At 45.7% G+C, this 23,715-nt stretch overlaps 2 protein-coding genes across 7 annotated transcripts in view; one reads left to right on the forward strand and one right to left on the reverse strand.

Moving 5' to 3' along the window:
• LOC144326468 (myelin proteolipid protein-like) lies at positions 1 to 6,299 on the forward strand. The gene is made up of 7 exons (XM_077923017.1): positions 1 to 230; positions 679 to 865; positions 1,155 to 1,311; positions 3,143 to 3,311; positions 3,872 to 3,945; positions 4,575 to 4,640; positions 5,596 to 6,299. The coding sequence occupies exons 1-7, from the start codon at positions 182 to 184 to the stop codon at positions 5,665 to 5,667; spliced, it is 774 nt and encodes a 257-aa protein (XP_077779143.1). The 5' UTR covers positions 1 to 181; the 3' UTR covers positions 5,668 to 6,299.
• LOC144324916 (ribose-phosphate pyrophosphokinase 1-like) overlaps positions 4,841 to 23,715 on the reverse strand; it is a 24,184-nt gene continuing 5,309 nt past the window's right edge. For 3 of the 6 annotated variants that reach the window (XM_077923011.1, XM_077923013.1, XM_077923014.1), the window contains exons 2-7: positions 18,842 to 19,025; positions 18,236 to 18,334; positions 17,743 to 17,867; positions 17,263 to 17,436; positions 16,766 to 16,925; positions 4,841 to 16,323 (exon numbers count right to left, since the gene is read on the reverse strand). In XM_077923011.1, coding sequence (XP_077779137.1) covers positions 16,231 to 16,323; positions 16,766 to 16,925; positions 17,263 to 17,436; positions 17,743 to 17,867; positions 18,236 to 18,334; positions 18,842 to 19,025 — 835 coding nt within the window. In that variant the 3' untranslated portion in view covers positions 4,841 to 16,230. Of the gene's footprint in view, positions 16,324 to 16,765; positions 16,926 to 17,262; positions 17,437 to 17,742; positions 17,868 to 18,145; positions 18,335 to 18,841; positions 19,026 to 23,715 lie in introns of those variants that run through there. The other 3 variants (XM_077923012.1, XM_077923015.1, XM_077923016.1) reach the window with 3 other exon arrangements.

Genomic DNA, 23,715 nt, shown 5'->3' on the forward strand with positions numbered 1-23,715 from the left:
AGAGCTCAGTCCGGGCAACTCCATCTTCTGGGGAGGAGGATGAGTAGAGGAGCCCCGTCCTAGTTTGTTGTTTTTGCAATAAATCTGAAATAATTAACAGCCAGAGTTGTCTCCTGTCTGTGGGAGAGACCAAGCTGTAACAGGAGGAAACCAGGGATATTTTAGGGAGCAGGCGGGGCCCATGACTTACATTACAGGAGCCAATACAACACAACACACTGTTGCTGCATGTCGGTTTTATTTTATTTGCTTTTTATTTTCTATTCTGGAAATGTACATCCAGGGTTTTCCCCCCTTTTATATTTTTGGGGGCCCCCAAGAGAGGGGGGGACCTAAGCTACGGCTTGTTGAGCTTAGATGTAAATCCAGCACTGGTGCCACCTGTGATTCGACGCCAAGGTTGCTGCCTGACTGGGGGCTGGACTGGATGACCCTTGGGGTTAGGGATAGGGATAGGGGTTAGGGATTAGGTGTAGTGGTTAGGGTTAGGGACAGTGGTTTAGGATAGGGAAAGGAGATAGGGATGGGGGTTAGAGATAGGGATGGGGGTTAGGGATAGGGATCGGGGTTAGGGATAGTGGTTAATGATAGGGGTTAGGGAAAGCGATAGGGGTTAGGCAACTCTTCCTCAAGAGGTCTCTATCCTTCCCTCCTTCCTTTCTTCCCCTCTCCCTGCAGGTCTGTTAGAGTGCTGTGCCCGCTGCCTGGTGGGGGCACCCTTCACCTCGCTGGTGGCCACGGCCCTGTGCTTCCTGGGGGTGGCACTCTTCTGCGGCTGCAGCCACGAAGCCCTGACCGGCACCGAGCACCTGATCGAGACCTACTTCTCAAAAAACTACCAGGATTACGAGTACCTGGTCGATGTGTAAGCACCTCCAAACGTTTCTTTTCTCCGCCGCCTTTGTTCGTTCCCTCGTTCGTTTTCTTGTTTGTTTACCGGTTTGTTCCCCCGTTCATATTCTGCAATCCTTTTCTCACTGCATGTCCACATCAAGTTAAACTACGGCCACACGACCTGTCTTCTATCAAAATAATATTCTGCAATCCTTTCCCAACTGTATATCCCTCCTAGCTCTGGTGGGGGGACAGACTGGATGACCCTTGGGTGCCCCTGCTGTACCGATAGCCCCCCTCTCCTATTTTCTCCCCTGCAGGATCCACGACTTCCAGTACGCCATCTACGGGGTGGCCGGCTTCTTCTTCCTCTTTGGTGCCCTCCTGCTGGCCGAAGGCTTCTACACCACCAGCGCTGTCCGGCAGGTCTTCGGCGACTACCGGGCCACCGTCTGCGGCAAGGGCCTGGGCGCCACGGTAGGCCACAAGGGGAGGGGGCCCCGAGGACACCGGCCCGGCCACTCCTGGGAGCTGGTGTGTCACTGTGTGGGAAAATGGCTGGGCCATCCCGATAAGGTGATCTTCTCCTCTTTCGCACCTGGTGCCGGCGCCGTTCAAACCCGGGGCATGAGACTGCCAATGGTGGGGGGCGTTAGGAACAGGGTATATTGAATAAGTCTTGTCCTTCCTTCACTCACACTGGTTGTCCATACTGAGAGGATGCCAGCAAGGTTGAACCTTTCTATAAAATGACTTTATCCTTCCAAAAAGGAAACCTTCCTCTGGTTGTCCATATTAAGAGGAGGCAAGCAAGGCCAAACCTTTCTGTAAAAGGAGGATTTTATCCAGGGGTCAGCAAACTTGCCATGCCTCGGGCCGGTGTCTCCAGTGCCAATTGCGTGTTGGGCCGGAGGGTGGGGGAGCGCGTGCCCAGACACGTGCGCACACCCTATTTCCGGCACACTTCTGAGTTGGAGGAGCACTGGAAATAGCTTGTGTGCATGTGCACAGGCCTCCTCCCACCCAGATGTGCACCGGAAATAACTTGCGCATGCGCAAATAACGCTTGCGCATGCGCACAAGCTATTTCTGGTGCTCCTCAGACCTGGAAGTGGGCAGCCGCGCAGTGCAGCACGGGTAAGAGCGGGTGGTGGCAGCGGGCAGCGGGGTTCGCCATGGGCTGGATAAACGAGTCCCTCAAGCTTTATCCGGCCCACGGGCCTTAGTTTGGGGACCCCGATTTTATCCTTCCAAAAAGGAAACCCTCCTCCGCTTGATTCTTGGAGCAGTCATTCGGAATGGCTTTACAATTCCAAGGTCCGCTGCCTGTGCTGTCGCAGGTGGCATTGGTGGAAAAAGGAGGAAATTCCACGTATAAGGAATCCAACAGGGTACTTTTAGCCCCTTCCTACCCTATAAGTACCCTTCGGGCCTCCATCCCGGAAGGATGTTCCTAAAGGCAGCAAAGGAATTGTACTTGTGACCCGTGGTGCAATCAGAAAACCACCTGCTGTGCCTATGGAGGTCCCCTCCCCCCCAATCCCGGGCCATCCGAGTATCCCTGTTTTCTCAGTCCCAGATTTGACTTGTGAGGGGTGGAAGAAGAGGTGGCTATTATCATTTTACGGGATGGAATAGGCAGTCCGTATTTTAATCAGATAAATATCTGTGGGATGGAAGAGGAGGTCTGTTTTCATTTTAGGGGATAGAATAGGAGGCCACTCTTTTCATTTTAGGGGATGAAGAAGAAGAAGAGTTTGGATTTGATATCCCGCCTTTCACTCCCTTTAAGGAGTCTCAAAGCGGCTAACATTCTCCTTTCCCTTCCTCCCCCACAACAAACACTCTGTGAGGTGAGTGGGGCTGAGAGACATCAAAGAAGTGTGACTGGCCCAAGGTCACCCAGCAGCTGCATGTGGAGGAGCGGAGACGCGAACCTGGTTCCCCAGATTACAAGACTGCCGCTCTTAACCACTACGCCACACTGGGATGGAATAGGAGGTCTCTATTTTTATTTTAGAGGATGGAATAGGAGGTCTGTTTTCATTTTATAGGATAGAATAGGAGGTCTCCATCATCACCTGAGAAATACCCAAATATAAGCCGCCCCTGAAAATAGGATTTTAATGGATCATAGGAACCTGGGAATAGGGACTTTTCAAGTTCTGCCCACCCCTCGTGGGAATATCGGGAGGAAAGGTCCAAGTGGCTGGGAGTTCCTCAGGTCCCAAAGGTCTGCAGTCTCATGCCCCGTCCTCCGGAAGCTCCCGGCCCATCGCTGACACTCGTTTCTTCTCCCTTCTTTCAGTTTGTGGGCATCACCTATGTCCTGACCGTCCTCTGGCTCCTGGTCCTGGCCTGCTCGGCTGTCCCCATCTACGTCTACTTCACGGCCTGGACCACCTGCAACTCCATCGCCAACCCCACCAAGACGGCCGCCGGCATCGGGAACCTCTGCACAGACGCCCGGATGTATGGTGAGGAAGAACCTAGTTTACTGGGCCACCTTGGGGAGGAAGAACCTCATGAGGGGTCTCCCAGTAGGACCTGGGATGTTTTTGAGGTCTTGGTTGACCACCAAGCTTGGAAGAAGGATCTTGAGGTCTTGATGGAGCACCAAGCTTGGTAGCAGAACCCGGGAGAATCTCAAGATCCTGGGGGAGCCCCATCGCCCCACGGGTCTCACCCCAATGAATTTCCAGAGGGACGAAGGTCAGGAAGGACCTCGGGGTCTTGCCAGCTTGCTATCAGGACCCGGGAGAAAGATCTCAGGCTTGGTGGTCCTCCAACATCACATGAATCAACCCAAGGCATTTTCAAGTGGGGGAAAGGTCAGGTCCTGCGTTTAGGGAGAATCCGATGGACCCTGATGGTGGGCTCAGGGTCTTGGTAGACCACCGGCTTGCTATCACAATCTGGGAGCAGGTTCTCAGGGTCTTGGTGGACCTCCAGCATCACATGTCAAGAGGGGTCAAGGAGGTGGGGCGAGGTGGCCCTCCAACTCTCAACCGTTCTGTGTTTCGGTGCCCTGACACAGGTGTCCTGCCGTGGAACGCTTCCCCGGGAAGAGTGTGTGGCCAGAGCCTTCTCTCCATCTGCAAGACATCCGAGGTGAGTTCTCAGTGGTCAAGACTAGAGGACCTTCCTGGTCCTTTCTACCATTCTGTGTTTCTACATTGAGATCCTTCAATGGGTGACCCATTCTCCTCCTCCTCCTTCCTCTCCTCCTCATTCTTCTCCTTCTTCTCTGGTGACTGGGAGTGGCCGCCGAGACCACATAACACCGGTCTTGAAAGACCTACATTGTCTCCCAGTACATTTCCGAGCACAGTTCAAAGTGTTGGTGCTGACCTTTAAAGCCCTAAACGGCCTCAGTCCAGTATACCTGAAGGAGCGTCTCCACCCCCATCGTTCTACCTGGACACTGAGGTCCAGTGCCGAGGGCCTTCTGGAGGTTCCCTCACTGCAAGAAGCCAAGTTACAGGGAACCAGGCAGAGGGCCTTCTCGGTAGTGGCGCCCGCCCTGTGGAACGCCCTCCCACCAGATGTCAAAGAGAACAACTACCAGACTTTTAGAAGACATCTGAAGGCAGCCCTGTTTAGGGAAGCTTTTAACGTTTGATGCATTACTGTATTTTAATATTTTGTTGGAAGCCGCCCAGAGTGGCTGGGGAAGCCCAGCCAGATGGGCGGGGTATAAATAAATTATTATTATTATTATCATTATTATCATCCTACAGTTCCAGATGACGTTCAACCTGTTCATTGCGGCCTTTGTGGGAGCAGCGGTCACCTTGGTGGCTCTGGTAAGGACGGCTTCCCACAACTCTTCATCTCTGGGTGGAGGATTTGAGCCACACGTGGGGCAAAGGATGGGAGGGAGGTCTCTGGCAGAACCCTGGAAAATCAGCAGGACTCCTTCCGATGGGCCTGCAGGAGACTGTGCTTGATGGTCTCCTCAAAGCTGCTGAGATTGTTGGGTTGAAATAAACGACAGACGAGTAGCAAGTGTCATGTGGGAGGCATCTCCCGAGCATGTCTCGGGGAGTCCCTTTTATTGAATATTACAGCATTGCCACGTATGTGCTTGTTGCTGATTGGTTAACACAAATACATTCCGAGGGTTGCATATAAGACATTAATCATCAATAGATAAAAGGAACAGAGTTAGACAGGCCTAAAAGCCTCCTTAGTAAACAACTACTAATGATTGATATAGCGAGACTTGAAGAATATACAGAAGGATAAGAACAGGTCAGGATGTGCACTTAATGTGAACTAAACATTCCAGGGTGGTAAGAAAGGAATGTACAGAGATAAGGCAGGTCGAGATGCGATGTTTCATGAACTGAACATTCCAGGAAGGAATGTTTCAGACTCAGAGCAATTTGTGTAAGCAAATGTGTAGAGGCAAATGTGTAGAGGCAAATGTGTATGAGCAAATATTCCTATCACTAAGATATTAGGGGAACCAGGAGGAAAGAGCAGGAGACCATGCTTGATGGTCTTCAAAGGCGCTGAGATATCAGGGGAACCAGGAGGAATGGGCAGGAGACCACCAAAGCTGCTGAGATATCAGGAGAAGCAGGAGGAATGGGCAGGAGACCATTCTTGATGGTCTTCAAAGTTGCTGAAATATCAGGGGAATCAGGAGGAAAGAGCAGGAGACCATTCTTGATGGTCTTCAAAGCTGCTGAGATATCAGGAGAACCAGGAGGAATGGGTTCTAGCAATTCTGTTTCTCTTCCCCTTCCTCCGTAGGTGACATTTATCATCGCGGCCACCTACAACTTCGCCATCCTGAGGCTGATGGGCCGGGGAACGAAATTCTAACCCGGCACACCCCTCCCGGGCGAAGAGACTCCCTCCCTCTTCATAATAATAATAACCCTCGTATTATTTGCACCCTGGACTGGTCTTCTAACCGCGAGGCTCTAACCAGGCGGCCGCCAACCTCCTGCTCTAACTGCCCGTCAGCCAGTTGGCTTGTCCCGATCCACCAGGGTTGGACTACATAACCCCGGGGTACCTTTTCAAATGCAACCATGATTCTATGATCTCACTTGACCCAGCCGGACCCGAAAACAGGATTATTCCCGGTCTGGGGATTTCGTCAGCGCGGGAAACCAACGTCGGAGTGAGAGAGAGGTCCTACAACCTGTTAGTCCTGCTTTTTGGAGGAAAAATCACTCCGTCCCTTGAAGTTTCCAAAAAGAAAGTCTTTTTTTAAAAAAAAATAAGTGCAGTTTTATGCTCAAACGGCAGGAAATTATTCGACGAGATAACACCATTTTTTTTTTGTAAGAGGCTAATAAAAATGTGTGTGTGTGTGTGTGTACACACATACATATATAAAAATGTGAAAATCGACCGTTCTTAACATGGCGCGCAGAAAGCCGAAATAACGAAGGACGAATAACGAAGGATAATATTGAAATAAAAATGAAGGGTGAATTTCATGAGAAGAGCTTGTCGGTTTTTTAATGCTTCGCTCCGTTTTGGTGGGGAAATCAGATGGAACTACCGTATTGTCAGGAATAAAAGCCTCCCTTTCCCCCCAAATTCCAACCAGGAAGTTTTAACAGTGGCATATATTCAGGCCAATACGGTACCGATCCAACAATCTGTCAAACGCAACGAAGAAAATGCAACAAATATTGTGGCGAAATCATACCCAAAACCTCCCTTCCGATTACATTTCCAGCAACAAGGATTATAATTCTAGTTTCCTTGGTTTGAAATAAAGGAATATACATATATATATATATATATATATATATATATATATATATATATAAAAGCTATCATAGATACAGATATTTACATACACACACACACACACACACACACACATATACACACACACACATTTATATATATGTTAGCTTATATAAGATATATATCCATATTTATATTTTTATATATGTATTTATATCATATCTATCTGTGTGTATGTGTGTGTATCAGACTTTAAATTATTCCCGATGAATATTTTAAAAATATCCCTCATGAAATCAAACCAAACACCTCCCTTCCAATTACAATTCCAACAACAGGGATGACGACTTTTATTCTTTATACACCACCCATCTGGCTGGGTTTCCCCAGCCACTCTGGGCAGAATAATAACAACAACAACAACCCTATCCCTAATAATAATAATACAGTGGACGCTCGGGTTGCAAACGTGATCCGTGCGGGAGGCACGTTTGCAACCCCCAGCATTCGTAACCTGCAGCGGGTCTCAATTCAGCACTTCTGCGCATAGCGCGACTTAGCACTTCTGCGCATGCGACAAAACCCGGAAGTAACCCGTTCCGGTACTTCCGGGTTCTGCGAGGTGCGCAACCCAAAAACGTGCAACCTGAAGCGTCTGTAACTCGAGGTATGACTGTAATAGCTTTATTTCTACCCCACCCATCTGGCTGGCTTTCCCCAGCCACTCTGGGCGGCTTTCAACAGGACAGAAATAAAATTATTATTAATAATAATTTTTAGAAAAATGGTACTGGAGCTCCTTCCTTCTTTTCCATGGTGGAAATAGGGATGCCCCAATCTGTCCCCTGCGACATTTTTAGGGCCTCTCGAGGGTCATGCAGTTCAGGCACTTGCAATAATAATAATAGTAATAATAGCACCTCTAAACAGTTATTAGAGCCACAAATCCCTTTATGGATCTCTCCATTAGAAGCCCATGGACTTAAAAAACTCAATATGAATCCGAACTGGGCAACATATAGACAAATACTGGAAGAAGACCAAGGAAAGTTAAAATTAAAAACATATGAAGAATTAATACAATATGGGATGGATAATTGGCAATATATACAATTAAAAAGTGTCTTTAATGCAGATCAAAGAAAAGGTTTTGCCAAAGAACAAACACTATTTAGCACCATTATATTACAAAAGAATAGGAATTATTATCAAAAATTTACACTCTATTATAGGACTTAGGGACGCAGGTGGCGCTGTGGGTTAAAGCCTCAGCACCTAGGACTTGCCGATCGAAAGGTCGGCGGTTCGAATCCCTGCGGCGGGGTGCGCTCCTGTCGTTCGGTCCCAGCGCCTGCCAACCTAGCAGTTCGAAAGCACCTTCGGGTGCAAGTAGATAAATAGGGACCGCTTACTAGCGGGAAGGTAAACGGTGTTCCGTGTGCTGCGCTGGCTTGCCAGAGCAGCGATGTCACGCTGGCCACGTGACCCGGAAGTGTCTGCGGACAGCACTGGCTCCCGGCCTATAGAGTGAGATGAGCGCACAACCCTAGAGTCTGGCAAGACTGGCCCGTACGGGCAGGGGTACCTTTACCTTTTACTATAGGACTATGATTTGATGAAGAGGTAAAATAAACATATAATGGGGGACGCGGGTGGCGCTGTGGGTAAAAGCCTCAGCGCCTAGGGCTTGCTGATCGAAAGGTCGGTGGTTCGAATCCCCGCGGCGGGGTGCGCTCCCGCTGCTCAGTCCCAGCGCCTGCCAACCTAGCAGTTCGAAAGCACCTCCAGGTGCAAGTAGATAAATAGGGACCGCTTACCAGCGGGAAGGTAAACGGCGTTCCGTGTGCTGCGCTGGCTCGCCAGATGCAGCTTTGTCACGCTGGCCACGTGACCCGGAAGTGTCTCCGGACAGCGCTGGCCCCCGGCCTCTTGAGTGAGATGGGCGCACAACCCCAGAGTCTGTCAAGACTGGCCTGTACGGGCAGGGGTACCTTTACCTTTAAAATAAACAATGGGCAAATGGGCACAAGATATCGGCCACGCTATATATTTAGAACAATGGGAGAAACTCTGTCGCGAGGATATCCGCTTTACCGCCTGCTACATGATAAAGGAAAATTTTGTTAAAATGTTTTACAGGTGGTATTTAACACCAGTCAAACTCGCCAAAATATATAAATTAAAATCCAACATTTGTTGGAAATGTAACAAAGAACCTGGAACGATAATTCTTATGTGGTGGGGTTGCAAGGAAATAAAGAAGTTTTGGGGAATAATACATGAGGTACTTAAGAAAATGTTAAAAATCCCTTGATAAAATCCCGAAGCTTATCTGTTAGGGTTGGTGGGCAAAGATGTACCACAAATGAAAAAAAAAACAATCTTTTTATATGCAACAACAGCTGCCAGGGTAGTACCAGTAATTGCCACTAAATGGAAATCTCAGGACGCACCAACAAAGGAAGCGTGGATTTGTAAATTAAGTGAGTATATAGAATTGGTAAAATTAACTTCAATTATAAGATATCAATCAAATCAAATTTTGAAGATTATATGTCAAAATATTGTTCTAAAAATGAGATGCTAATAGGCTTAGAATAAAAAATGTAAGCAATAACAAAAACAATAAAGAAAGAAGGAAAAATCAGAATGAAATTTATTATAGAATGCAAGGAAAAAAGGTAGAAAGAAATATAAAAAAGTAGAATTGCTGTGGAGAGAAGTAGAGGGTGGGTGGTGGGTTTTATAATTAAGTAGCTGTTGTAATTTAGATATTATATTTTATGTGAAGGAATCATTGGGAATTTTGGTTATTATGCATATATGTTAAGTTTCAATAAAAATCTTTGGAGGAATAAATAAATAAATTAATAATAATAATAATAATAATAATAATAATAATAATAATAATAATATATACCCTGCCCATCTGGCTTCCTGAAAAATATTTATTTTATGCCGCCCTATAACCGAAAGTCTCATGAACACAATAATTCATCAAATATAAAAAGCTTCCCTATCTCAAGGAAACCGTAGAAGAGGAAGAAACTACAACTCCCAGCATGCCGAGCTGCGGTCCACCCACCCCGCAAATGAAGAAATAGAGATTTTGGGCTTTTAAATGAGAGTTTATTATTCATTCATCCATCGCCAGGACTCAAACCTGGAACGGGGGGGGGGGGGGGGCAGGAGCTCCAGGAGTCTATAATTCTCAACCGGGCACCCAAGGGTGAAGGGTTTTCTGAGTGGGGAGAATTGCAGCAGCGATTTTCCCCTCTGAAATGAACAGGACACACCCCACATTACCGTATTTTTCGCTCTATAAGACACACCAGACCACAAGACGCACCTAGTTTTTGGAGGAGGAAAACAAGAAAAAAATATTCTGAATCTCAGAAGCCAGAACAGCAAGAGGGATCGCTGCGCAGTGAAAGCAGCAATCCCTCTTGCTGTTCTGGGTTCTGGGATAGCTGCGCAGCCTGCATTCGCTCCATAAGACGCACACACATTTTCCCTTACTTTTTAGGAGGGAAAAAGTGAGTCTTATAGAGCAAAAAATACGGTATAATTTTTTAATTTAAAACACGCTAGAATTCCCACACTGCTGCCCAGGATCAGAGACCAGAATCTGAAAAAATTGGGTGGGTGGGTGGGGAAATAATGGGGATCAGAGGTGAGATTGGATGAAATGAATACTCGAGGGCAGGGAATTCAAGCGCAAAATTAAGTGTATTCTGGGGGCGATAGGAGACAGAACGAAATGAATGGGGCTTAGGGGAGTCATAGCACCGCCGGGCGCCAAGGGGGAATTCTAGTGCCTGGATCCAAGTTCGAAATTAAGTGTACTTGGGGGGGCGACAGGAGACAGAATGAAATGAATGGGGTTTAGGGGAGTCGTGGCGCCACTGGGCGCTTCGGGGGAAATTCTAGGGCCAACGCCAGGCGCCCCGATTCCCGAAAAATGGTGGGTTTTTGGGGGGAAGGAAACAAGCATGGGATACCAGAAAAGAGGGGAACGAATGGGATTTGGGGCTGGGAGCCATAGCGTCGAAACACCAAATCAAGGGGCGGGGAATTGTAGCGCCAACACCAAGGGATTGGATCGCCCCATCGGAAATGAACAATAAATACCGCATTTTAAATTCCGACCACCAGACGCCCCCAATTGAAAGGGGATTTCACAACAGACTTCCGGTATGATGGCGACCAGCACTCTACTAATGTGAGCCCGTTGTTTTTATCTTTTTATTCTTTTTATTCTCTCTTACTCCTTTTAAAGACTATTTTACTCTTACTCCTTTTAAAGACTATTTTAATGAACACTGAGCCCAGATAAATTTAAGCACCTTACCGCATTCTATCCCACGCTTTGTATTCCTGACTCTTCTTGGAAGCTTAAAGCTGAACTGACTATCTTATCACAGTGCGAAGAGTTTACAGGAAAATTCATGGGTTGTTCCCACCACAAGTTTGGAGGCACAGACGGAGTATAATATAGTGTTATGCCAATAACCTTTGGCACACTACTCCTCCTTGAATAGGATACTTTCGAGGAAATACTCCCTCGTCTCTTTGAAAAACCTAGGGAAGATAGAAGAGCGAGGTAAAGGGAGAGATGACTCAGCAATTAGGCAGCCCCGCTGATGCGAGGAGGGGGGTTGGAAAACACTGCAGAGAATCTGAGGACTTAGAGGAAATGGCATGTCTGCCCCTCACCAAGCAAACCAAAATCAGCGAATTCTTTTATGGAAAAACAAAGGATACTTTTAATATTCCGACCTCGAATAGCTTCTCTCCATTAGCAGAGATAATAGATAAGGAAACTACTCCGAAGGAACTATCCGCTAAACAACCCACTAACCCCTTAAACAACACCATTACGAGACCAAAAGGTCCCAAAAAAGTTCCAACTATGTCCATTCAGGCGGAAGACTGCATCAGAGAACAAGAAAACCATCTCTCTGAATTACTACTTGAACACTCTACCACGTTAGACCTAGTGGCTAAAACCGTTGACTGTATATTTAAATACATGAGAGATATCAAAGGCTCCCTAGAGAAGATTATATCCTTTGTATCCCCAAAAGCTAATGTCAGCCCCGTAGATACCTCACCGGAGGATAGGACCGAACCAACACCTGGAGTACCTGTCCTACTGCGCTCAATTTCACAGACTGGCTGCAAATTTGAAAATGAACAAACCATGGAAGATTTACACACCATATCTTCCTACAATCTTTCACTGCAAGCCACTAGACTTTGTTTAATTATCCTCCCCTTCAAAGGTCAGGTTGTTAACTGGTCGTCTATACATGTCGCAAGAAGGCATCTAGCTGAGCTTTTGGGCGTAAATCCCCTTTCCATCGATCTGAAATCCACTGCCCACATTTACAGCAAGCCACACATGCAGAGGATACTGCTCACCTTCGAATCTAAAAAGTTTCCAACTTATATGATGTCTCTACGAAGCTACCTGACTAACTATGGAATTTTTATCACAAGAGTTTTTATCAACACTAAGATTTGCCCTCTTATACCCTACTCTCCAGCTAGAAGGAAAGCAACTAAAAATGAGGGCACCCCACCCACTACGAGCTCTACCTCTCCACCCTCAGACTTAATTAGTTGGACAGAGACCCCCATGCCCCTCCTATCAAAGGCTACTCATCTAGAGAATTCGATGGAGCAGGAGTTACTTGTTTCCTTCTCCCATCTGCCAAAAGCCGAACAAACAGAGATAACGGACAGACTAGATGAGTTATTACTCCATCTCCGCAACTCTGAAGACCCAGCGCCCACAAAAGAGGCAAATACCCCATCTATCTTGGAGCGAAAAATGGGATATGAATCTCCTCAGGTCACGTCAGAACACACACCCCTACTCTGCCCAACTGAAATCCACGCCAAAATTTCTATGGCGCCCCTAGTCACATTATCGGAGACTTCACCATCCAATGGATGCATCTTCCATGACCCCGGGAAAGCCCTAGATGCTATTGAAGAGACAAAATGACTCCCACCTCTACTACTATCCTGGAACGTTGCTGGATGGCAATCGAAAACAATGGACAAAGACGTTTTAACCTACGTATCACAGTTCAAGATCATCCTGCTCCAAGAAACCTGGATGCAAAATCCTTTTGAACTACACAATTATTTTGCTTTCCATTCCTGTGCCTCAATCGGCCCAAAAGGCGGAAGACCGGCGGGAGGTCTGAGCACCTTCGTATCGGCAGATCTAGGAACCTCCCCTATCCAATTGAAAATCGATAAAAAATGGATTTTGGCTGTTAAAATATTTTCTACCCACTTTAAGATCATATGCATCAATGTTTATATTCACCCACTTATGAAACAAACTGATCTTAAAAACATCTGGAACGAACTGGAAGACTGCATCCTCCTTGTCTCAAATAAGTTTCCCTCTGCCTCCTTAATTATTGGTGGGGACTTTAATGCAAGGCTAGGCCACTCAGATGAACAACTAATCAACGAAAGTGGAATGGGTCCCCTAAATGCTAATGATGAACACTGGCCCATATTCAGGCGTCATTCACTTGATCCAGTTACCAATTTTGCTGGTACATGTCTTTTTCTAATGGCACTTAGATTAAACCTTGTTATTTTAAACGGCCTCTCCTCGGGAGACTCCCCTGGCCAATTTACTTACTGGTCAGGCTTAAGGCACTCTGTTATTGACTACATCCTTGTCTCCCAAGAACTCTTTGATGAATATATTGAATTTACTGTAGACATAAGAACCGAAAGTGACCATCTACCCCTAAATCTTAAAAGGACTGAATTTTGGGAACCCTCTAGAGGTGGGCTCGCCCCACAGACATCTGATCCTAATGCTCCACAACAAATAGGTAGATCCAGAATTAAATGGTCCCCTTATGTTAATAACAATTTTAGCATTTGGACACAATCAATGGAAGGTCAACTCCTCTGGGCTGATCTGACCTCCAACGAAACTGAAGAGACCTCCCCAAATGACCATTACAACACTTTAATCCGAAAACTCCAACCGTTATTGTCAAGACTCGGGAGACCTAACCACAATGAGCCCCTTACCAACAAAAAATGGTTTGACCGCGAATGCGTCCAGGCAAAACTTATACTCAGGGAATGCTTTAAGATCTTCCAGCAAAATCCTAACCCTATCACCAAATTAGAGTTACAACTTAAAAAAAAGAACTACAAAGAGTTACTAAAAACGAAAAAAAGAACCGCAGACTCTCTCATCTGGCAGGCCCTCATAAAAGCGTCAATAGAAAAAGACAATACCAACTTCTGGAAAATTATTTCCAGTCAAACCAAAGCTCCTAATGAGGGCACAATAATCCCTGCAAACTCATGGGAAGAGCACTATAAAGTACTGTTTAGGGAACATCGTCCTTCTGCACTGCTTAACATCCCCTTAGATAATGATACACCATGGCCCCCAACATCTGAAACTGAAATCACTTCGTTAATTCTACAAATGAAATCTGGCAAAGCCCCAGGAAGTGATTTCATTGTCGCTGAACTTCTGAAATCGCAAATAAACTGGTGGGCCCCGGTTCTTGCAAATCTATTCTCATATATAGATAAGACAACTGAAATCCCTAAAGATTGGGGACTGGCTATAATTGTTCCTATATTTAAAAAGGGCAACCCCTCTGATCCATCTAATTATAGACCAATTAGTCTTCTGAATGTGATCTGCAAACTTTATACAAAACATCTATGCCTAAAATTATGTGAATGGTTAGATCATAATGACTTGCTAGAAATTGAACAGGCAGGGTTTACATCTGGACATTCCACCATAGATCACTGCTTAGTGTTAGATTATTTTGTCTATAAGTATGTGAAACATTGGAAAAAGTCATTGTATGCGGCCTTTGTGGACCTAAAGGCAGCATTTGATTCTGTATCCAGGGGTAGGCTCTGGGCCAAATTGGCCAATATGGGTATCAACAGAAGGTTATTACTTCTGATGATTAAGCTTCATGAGAACAATACCCTCCAGATAAGACTCGCACAGGACGGCAGACTCTCTAGAGAAATCCCAGTCCAAAGAGGTGTTAGACAAGGATGCTTATTAGCCCCATTTTTATTTAACATCTATGTTAACTCCCTGATCACATGTTGCCGTGAAATCGAAACCCCCCCCCCCCCGTGTTCTCTAACGGCAGAAAAGTACCTGTTTTAATGTATGCGGATGACGCTGTTCTTCTCTCTCAAACCAAAGTGGGTCTGAAACGTGCCTTAGGAAAGTTTAGTGACCAATGTAACACTGAACTGTTGACAATTAATTTTGCCAAAACCAAAATTGTACATTTTAACCGCTCCTTCAGGAAAGATAATTGGAGCGTAAAGGGAAACGCCATTGAACAGACTAAGACCTTCCAATACTTAGGCATTACTTTCTCTTATAATGCCAAATTGTCAACACACCTGACCACATCAGCTATATCAGCAGAAAGAAGTGCAAATGCCATCCTTAGATTATTCAGAAGGAAAGGAGCTGGCTTCCTCCCGATGGCCCTAAAAGTTTTTCAGGCAAAATCTTTAGCCCAACTCCTGTATGGCTCTCAAATTAGCCCCTCTGCCAACCTTAAGACCCTTGAAACAGTACAATCAAAATTCTTAAGATCATTATTTGCTACCCCAAAGTGTACACCTAATGCAGTCCTAAGGCAAGAGGCAGGACTGCCCAGAGTGGAATTAAAAGTCTGGGAGCAAGCAATATCCCTCTGGCTGAAAATCCATTACAATCCTAAGGGACTGTTACCTTGCTTCCTGGCCGCAGTTCCCTATCCTCCTTGGCTTATGCAAATAACTAATAAGATCAAACAAATTGGCCTAAACCCTGAAAATCTTTTTATTGGAACTCTGAACAAGGCAAAAGCAATTATCATTCAGAGACTTTACGATGTCGAATTACAACAAGACACCCTACTCCCGGAGGCGTATAGATGTTTAAAAGCTTGCCCTAATTTTGCAGCTGCCCCTTACTTAACTAACATCACTAACGAAGCTTATAGATGGGCTTTCTCTAGAGCCCGTTTTGAGACAATGCCCTCAGCAGTGCTGTACGGCAAATTCACGCGGGTACCAATGCATGCACGTCTCTGCCCCTGTATGTCTAATAAGGTAGAATCTGTCACACACATCCTTCTATTTTGCGAACTTTATAGTGAAGAACGAGTTCAACTTATTTTGCCGCTTTTATCAAAATTTATACCCTTACAACACTATTTGGAATCCTCTCCCGAATTCCTACGAAAATACCTTCTGGAAGATTCCTCAAGCTTAATATCATATGAGGTGGCCAAATTTTGCACTTTAGTAATCAGGAAGCGTAAATCGCTTCTGTTGAATGGCACACTGCGAAGTTCCCTTGTGTAATCCTTTTTTTTTCTGATGTTGTTGTTGATTTCTTTTTGTTTGATCTTGTGGTGTTTAGTGTTACTGGCCTTTGCCGCAATAAAACTTGAACTTGAAAGGGGATTTCGGGAAGTGAAAGAACCAGAGAAACGAGTGGATAAAATGACCCCCAAATTAGACTCGCGCTAAAATTCCCACCCACCAGGCGCCCTGAATCGAAAAGTGGGGAATCGTGGGATAAAGCCAACTCAGCACTCTGTACAAGCACAGAGGACTGTAGAATTTGTGTGCCAGGGTCAGGAACTATAGCGGGACGTGGCTGAACAGGTAGGAGACGGATTCGCCGTTGTGGGTGCGGCGGATGGCCTCGGCCAGGATCATGGAGATGTCAATCACCTAGGGGGGAAAGAGAGGGAGAGGCAGGGTTAACTGGGCGCCGGGTTATAGTGTGTGATATGAATGAGTATTTGCGTCAGCCCTTGGCAATAGCAAAAAAGACGAACGAATGAACGAACGAATGAATGAATCTTGACTTGCGCCAGCCCTCGGCCATCACAATAAAACTAGACGATAGACAAAGAATAGAAATTAAAAGTCACGGGATGCGGCAAGTTGGCACGAGGAAGGGGCCAAATGATCTGGGACAGACCAGAGAAATAATGATAATAAATTATAATAATAAACAATTGACATTGGAAGATGTGAGAATGACCAGAAACGTGCCAGAGATTATAAAAATAATTAATAATAGTAATAAATGACGAAGCTGATGAAAGATGTGAGAATGATCAGGAACGTGCCAGATAGATAGTAACAATAACAATAATAATCCCCCTACCTGAATTTTGGGGCAGTGCTTCATCTTCTCCTCCTGCGGGATGGTGTTGGTGACGACAATGGCCTCGAACCCTGCGCCGTTAATCCGGGAGATGGCTGGGCCGGAGAAGATACCATGCGTCAGGATGGCGTAGACTCGGGTGGCGCCTGCCGAGAGGAGCCTGCGGGGGAAAGCGGGTTGGGCTGGATGACCACAGGGGTTGCCTTCCAAGCAGGGTGGGTATAAATCAATGATTTTTAAAAATAATAATAATCTGAATATTTTTTATTTAAATCAGATTTTTTTTCAATTTAAATCAGATTTTTTAAGCATTTAAATCAGATTTTTTAAGCATTTAAATCAGATTTTTTAAGCATTTAAATCAGATTTTTTAAAATTTTAACCAGATTGTTAAAATTTAAATTGATTTTTTTGATTTAAAACAGAATTTCCCCCCCACTTAAACTGGATTTTTTAAATTTTAAATTAGATTTCCCCACCACTTAAATCAGACTCACTTGTCGGCAGCGTGGCAGATGGTCCCACAGGTGTCGGCCATGTCGTCCACCAAGATGGCCGCCCGGTCCTTGACATCGCCCACCAGGACCATGTGGTCGACCCCGCTGGCCTTCTTGCGCTCCTTGTGGATGAGGGCAAAGTCGACGTTCAGGTGGTCGGCGATGGATGTCACCCTGGGAGAAGGAGGTTCTAGGTTGAGATGTCTTGATTTAAAATACTTTTATTATTATTATTTAAATCCATTTTTATGGAAAAATTCAGCCTTGCTGGCACCCTCTTAATATGGAGAAGCAAAGGTATTAATTATTATTATTATTACTATTATTATTATAATGGGAGATTAATAGGATGGAGCAGCTGGGAAGGACCCCGGGGGTCATCCAGTCCGTCCCCCGGCAAAGCAGGAATCTCAATGCAGAATCTCTGAATGGTAGAGTTGGAAGGGACCTGTGACAAATTTTGGGAAATTCTGGGGTCACCTTTTGGCCCCCCCGGCGTCCGGCGAGACGATGGTGCAGTTCTTCCACTCGGCGATGTTCTCCTTGATCCACTTCATAACGGCCGGCTCGGCATACAGGTTGTCGACAGGGATGTCAAAGAAGCCCTGGGACAGGAAGCAGAATGAATGAATGAATAAATAAGCAAACAAACAAACAAACAAACAAACAAACAAACAAACATATACCCCCGTCCATCTGGCTGGGCTTCCCCATCATCATCATCATCATCATTATTAATCTGATAAAAGCAGTTGGAAAACGTCATAAAAAGCAGACCTTAGTAACATAGTCAACGTAATAATACTGTATTGGCCTGAAAATCCCCTCCAAAAAAGCGCTCAAATATTTCACAAAATCAATAATAATTAAAATTTAAAAGTACATTATTAACATAAGTGTTGAATAGTCATAATATTCAGAAAGTTCACACGTGGCTATGCGGGCTGGACTAGATGAGCCCTGGAGGCGCCACCTGGATCTGAGAGGCGTGCAGGTCCATGGTGATGATGTGGTCGGCGCCGGCCACCGAGAGCATGTTGGCGATGAGCTTGGCGGAGATGGGCGCCCGGCTCTGCAATGGAAAGGGGGCTGTTGAAACGGGCGCCGTGCTACAATTCCCATCAGGCCTAGCAGGCAGGATCCCACCTATAACCCAGCATAGCTAGCAGGACTCCAACTCCCATCCTACCTAGCAGCTAGGATCCCAGCTACAATCAGGCCTAGCTAGCCAGACTCCAACTCCCAGCATGCCTAGCAGGCAGGTCTCCAATTCATCCCACCTATATATAACCCAGCCTTTCCGTGAAATTTCCGTGCACTGCTCTGGTTTCGCCAGAAGTGGCTTAGTCATGCTGGCCATATGACCCGGAAAAACTGTCGGCTCCCTCAGCCAGTAAAGCGAGATGAACGCAGCAACCCCAGAGTCGTTCACAACTGGACTTAACTTTTAGGGGTCCTTTACCTTTACCTTTATAACCCAGCTTAGCTAGCAAGACTGGGGCATGGCTGCCCTCAGTCCAGTCCGCCGGGCAACTTCACCCCCTCCCTGGTGCGTCAGTAATCCCGTCCCCCCGGAAACCTTGTCCTTCTTGTCCTGCCGGGCGTAGGGGAAGCAGGGAATGACTGCTGTCACTCGGCTGGCAGACGCAATCTTGCAGGCGTTGATCATTATGAGCAGCTCCATCAGGTGGTCATTGATCTCACCGCAGCCGCTCTGGACAATGTAGACGTCCTCGCCGCGCACGCTCTCACCGATCTCCACGCTGCGGGGAGAAAGATTCAAGGATTCTTTTTTTAAAAAAAATTTTTAAATCAGATTTATTTATTTAATTAAATCAGTTTTTTCCCAATTTAAATCAGACTCCCCCCCCCCCCCAATTTAAACTGGATATTTTCCATTTATAGGGGTATTTTTGATTCAAACTGGATTTTTAAATTAAAACACTTTCTAAAAATTTTCTCTTTGAGATATGTTCTAGTCCAAAGGCTATTGAGCGGGAAATAAGGATTGATTATTTTGTAACTAGTTCAGTTGTAGCCTATAATTGTTGTTGTTATGGTTATGGTTAAAGATAAGGGTTAGAGACAGCAATAGAACTTAGGAATAGGGATTAGGGATAATAATAATAAGAATAATATATCAGGAAATAAGCTTTTCGTGTGTGCTAAAACACAGTCTTTGTTAAAAAAAATTGTGGAATCACACCAGTTAACAAACATGGATCCATATGCTATCATGTTATTGTTTTAGTGAAATAAATTGTTTAGACTGTAATTAAGGCAATGGTTATCTTTCCAATCAAGCACAGCAGAAAAGTTGTCCAAATGGAAACCATTAACTTAATAAACCTCATCATAATTTCATAATTATCTGTCAGTGTATTTCTAAGAGTAGAACCAAATCAGTCATTTTTGATATAACTGTACAAACGACTCTGAAAATTTATCATTCCTAAAAGAAAACCTTCATCTGGTTGTCAATAGAAAGATTATACCAGCAAAAATGAGTCTTTCTGTTAAAAAATGATTTAAATCAAGTTTTACTGACTAGGGATTTAAATCAAATCCACCTTTCGGAAAACTACAATTCCCACAGTGCTGCCCATCTCCTTAATGGAAAAATAGAGTTCTCAGAGTGGTGCTCAGTGTTTCTTTCGTGGAAAACTACAGTTCCCAGAGTTCTGTCCCATCTCCTGTTTGGAGAACTACAGTTTCTGTAGTGATCAGGTGGGATTGCTATGAGGAATTATAACAAATATAGAGTAAGCCATCTGTGTCAGCAATGAAAGCATTGCGTTGACTGGGTTTAAACTATTTTGATATGATTCTTGATGGAAAAAGGTAAAAGGCGGATCTAGACGGATCCTCGTGAATTCATATGATTTTTTCATTCAAATTAAATAAAACCACCATGATACTGTAGACCATGTCTTACTCTGTAGACAGCATCAAAAAAATCATGCATCCACTATTTCGTGGGGCCGCAGGGGCGCAAAAACATGGTTAAAAAACACGGATCCTCATGATTTTTGCACAAGACCAGCCCAAAGTCACCGTCAGATCAAACATCATGGCCAGGGGCACAGCACCCACCACAAAAATCACAGATCCACGGCTTCCTGGCCATACCGTGGCCCAAAAACGTGGTTCCGAAGCATGGATCCTCATGATTTTTGCACAAGACCAGCCCAAAGTCACCGTCAGATCAAACATCATGGCCAGGGGCACAGCATCCACCACAAAAATCACGGATCCACGGCTTCCTGGCCATACCGTGGCCCAAAAACGTGGTTCCGAAGCACGGATGCTCACGCTTTTTGCATTGGGCCAACCCAAACCCACTGTCAAATCACATATCATAGCCAGGGGCACAGCCTACACCACAAAAAATTGGATCCACGCCTGCCTGGCCATACCGTGGCCCAAAAACGTGGTACCGAAGCATGGATCCTCATGATTTTTGCACAAGACCAGCCCAAAGTCACCATCAGATCAAACATCATGGCCAGGGGCACAGCACCCACCACAAAAATCACGGCTCCACAGCTTCCTGGCCATACCGTGGCCCAAAAACGTGGTTCCGAAGCACGGATCCTCATGGATCCTCACGCTTTTTGCATTGGGCCAACCCAAACCCACTGTCAAATCACATATCATAGCCAGGGGCACAGCCTACACCACAAAAAAATTGGATCCACGCCTGCCTGGCCATACCGTGGCCCAAAAACGTGGTTTCGAAGCACGGATCCTCACGGATCCTCACACTTTTTGCATTGGGCCAACCCAAACTCACTGTCAAATCACACATCATGTCCAGGGGCACAGCCTGCACAACAAAAAACTCGGATCCACGGCTTCCTGGCCATATCGTGGACCAAAAAAGGTGGTTTTGAAGCATGGATCCTCATGGATCCTCACGCTTTTTGCACTAGATCAGCCCAAACTCACCATCAAATCACACATCATGGCCAGGGGCACAGCCTGCACCACAAAAATCACGGATCCACGGCTTCCTGGCCACTCCATGGCCCCAAAACATGGTTTTGAAGCACAGATCCTCATGGATCCTCACACTTTTTGCATTGGGGAACCCCAAAGTCACGCTTTATTCAAATATCTTGTACATAACTACAGATCTGACCACAAACATCATGGATCTACTGCTTCATGGCCCTGGCCAGATGCTACCCTGGATATATTGGCCAATTTTTAGGTGGGTGTGCTGGGATGGAGGAAACGGAGTCGGCTGAATCTCTATCCATTAAAGATGGGCGTCCAATGGCTGGGCCAGAATAATTTCAGTTTGGTTTGCCAGCTCCCAGCTCTTCATGGGGCGCAATAGTCACCTGTAGCTGCCATCAGGAATCCCGGTGTGATTCTGGATGCTTCTGTCTCTATGGAGGCATTGGTCACAAGTGTAGCCAAACTGGAATTTTTGAATCTATGTCAGGTTAGGCAATCGGTACCGTACCTGTCCCTTTCCAACCTAGCCATGGTGATCCATGCAGTAGTCACCTGCAGACTAGACTACTTTAACTTGCTGTACACCTGAGCCGGGGAGTGCAGGGTATAAATGTGATAGAGAGAGTGAGAGAGAGAGATGCAGGGCTACCCTTGAGACTGCTCCAGAAACTCCAAATGGTCTAAAATGCAGATGCATGAGTTCTTACTTGGACTTTGTGGAGATCCCACATTCAGTTGGTTGTTCATCAGCTGGATTGGCTCCAGGTGGAGTATTGAATCAGGTTCAATGTTTTGGTGCTAATCTTTAAAGCCCTAAACAGTCTGTGACCTTTCTTATCTGTGGGAATTATCTTCCAATGAGTGTGACGCTCATCTAACAGCAACCTACTGGTGGTCCCTGGCCCAAAACATATCCAGCTGTCCTCAACCAGAGCCAGAGCCTTTTTGGTGGAACACTTTGTCTAATGAGACCAGGGCTCAGTGCAATCTATCTCAGTTCTCTCACTTGTCATGGTGAGTGGGCTTGCACATTCCTATGACCCTTGTGAGCGAAGCCGTTGGGAATCTCGTACTCCCAGCAGGGTCACCCAAGGTGGTAAGGTCAAAGAAAATTAAATATGCTCAGAGTCCTGTAGTGATTTCATGCTCTTTATTGCAGCTTGTAAAACAGTGACTGAATTCCCCCCAAACCTCAGGCTTTTATATACATTATTTTCACAATGAGTCCCGTCTGACTGGCTGATTCTGCTTCCCTCCTGGAGCCTGATTGGTCTTTTCCTGCAAGCCAATCAGTTCTTGCATTCTAGGATCCTACTTGCCTATTGTTCTAGGATCCAAGCTTAGTACATAACAGGGAAGGAGCTAGACAAAGAATGATCCAAGAAGTCCTCAATGGCAGAACAGGCGGGTGATAACAAGCAGTGTGTTACAACGGCTGTGAAGGCAGATGAAGGCTGCAGCAGATAGGATCCACCAGTTCGCCGTGACTACTCATGCCATCAGAACAGAGCCCTACTGCGAAGACTGTGCGTTGGTCAGCGTGCACTGATCTACACACATAAAACAAATTCACGCACAGGTGTCTTCCAAAAACCCAACACAACCCCCCCAAATCCTCCCCCCATGGCGATCACTAAATGGCTACGGGGGCAGGAATGTGAAGCCCCTAGTCATGAACTGACACATGGGCGGTCAGTCGTTTTGACTCAAGGAATGGGGCAGTTGAGCAGCTCAGCAGCTGTATCCATGACTGAGCAGCCCTTTTTAGGATCCACTATGCTCACCCCGAAAAGGGGAAGGGGCTGGAAACGGTGCCCTAAACATAGTCTGCCTCCCTTTTTCCCTGACTGGATTACCGCGCCCAGGTGGAATCTCTTTTCCCATAGTTTGAATCCATTATTCTGCATCCTAGTCTCTAGAACAGCAGAAAACAAGCTTGCTCCCTCTTCAACATGACATCCCTTCAAATATTTAAACATGGCTATCATGTCACTCCTTAATCTTCTCTTCTCTAGATTAAACAAACCCAGCTCCCTAAGTCTCTCCTCATAGGGCTTGGATTCCAGACCTTTTACATTTTGGTCACCCTCCTCTGGACATGCTCCAGCTTGACAATATCCTTCTTCAACTGGACACAGTATTTCAGGTGTAGTCTGACCAACCAGAATAGTGTGGTAACATTCCTTCACTTGATCTAGACACTATACTCCTATTGATGCAGCCCAGAATTGCATTGGTGTTCTTAGCTGCCACATCACACTGTTGACTCATATTCAGCTTGTGGTCGACTAAGACTCCCAGATCCCTTTCACAGGTACTGTTGTCAAGCCAAGTGTCCCCCACCTGTGCATTTCATTTTTTCTATCCAGGTGTAGTACCTTACATTTCTCCCTATTGAACTGCATATTGTTGGTTTTGGCCCAGCTCTCTAGGCTATTCAGGTCATTTTGAATTCTGACCCTGTCCTCTGGTGTATTAGCAACCCCTCCC

This window comes from Podarcis muralis, chromosome W, assembly GCF_964188315.1.
Source record: "Podarcis muralis chromosome W, rPodMur119.hap1.1, whole genome shotgun sequence".
Classification (NCBI taxonomy): domain Eukaryota; kingdom Metazoa; phylum Chordata; class Lepidosauria; order Squamata; family Lacertidae; genus Podarcis; species Podarcis muralis.

Bases quoted from the DNA above. Each gene is read 5' to 3' on its own strand.
- LOC144326468 (XM_077923017.1), top strand. From the start codon at position 182: ATGACTTACATTACAGGAGCCAATACAACACAACACACTGTTGCTGCA. The intron at 866-1,154 runs GTAAGCACCTCC...TCTCCCCTGCAG, and splicing joins TACGAGTACCTGGTCGATGT to GATCCACGACTTCCAGTACG. The intron at 3,312-3,871 runs GTGAGGAAGAAC...GCCCTGACACAG, and splicing joins CACAGACGCCCGGATGTATG to GTGTCCTGCCGTGGAACGCT.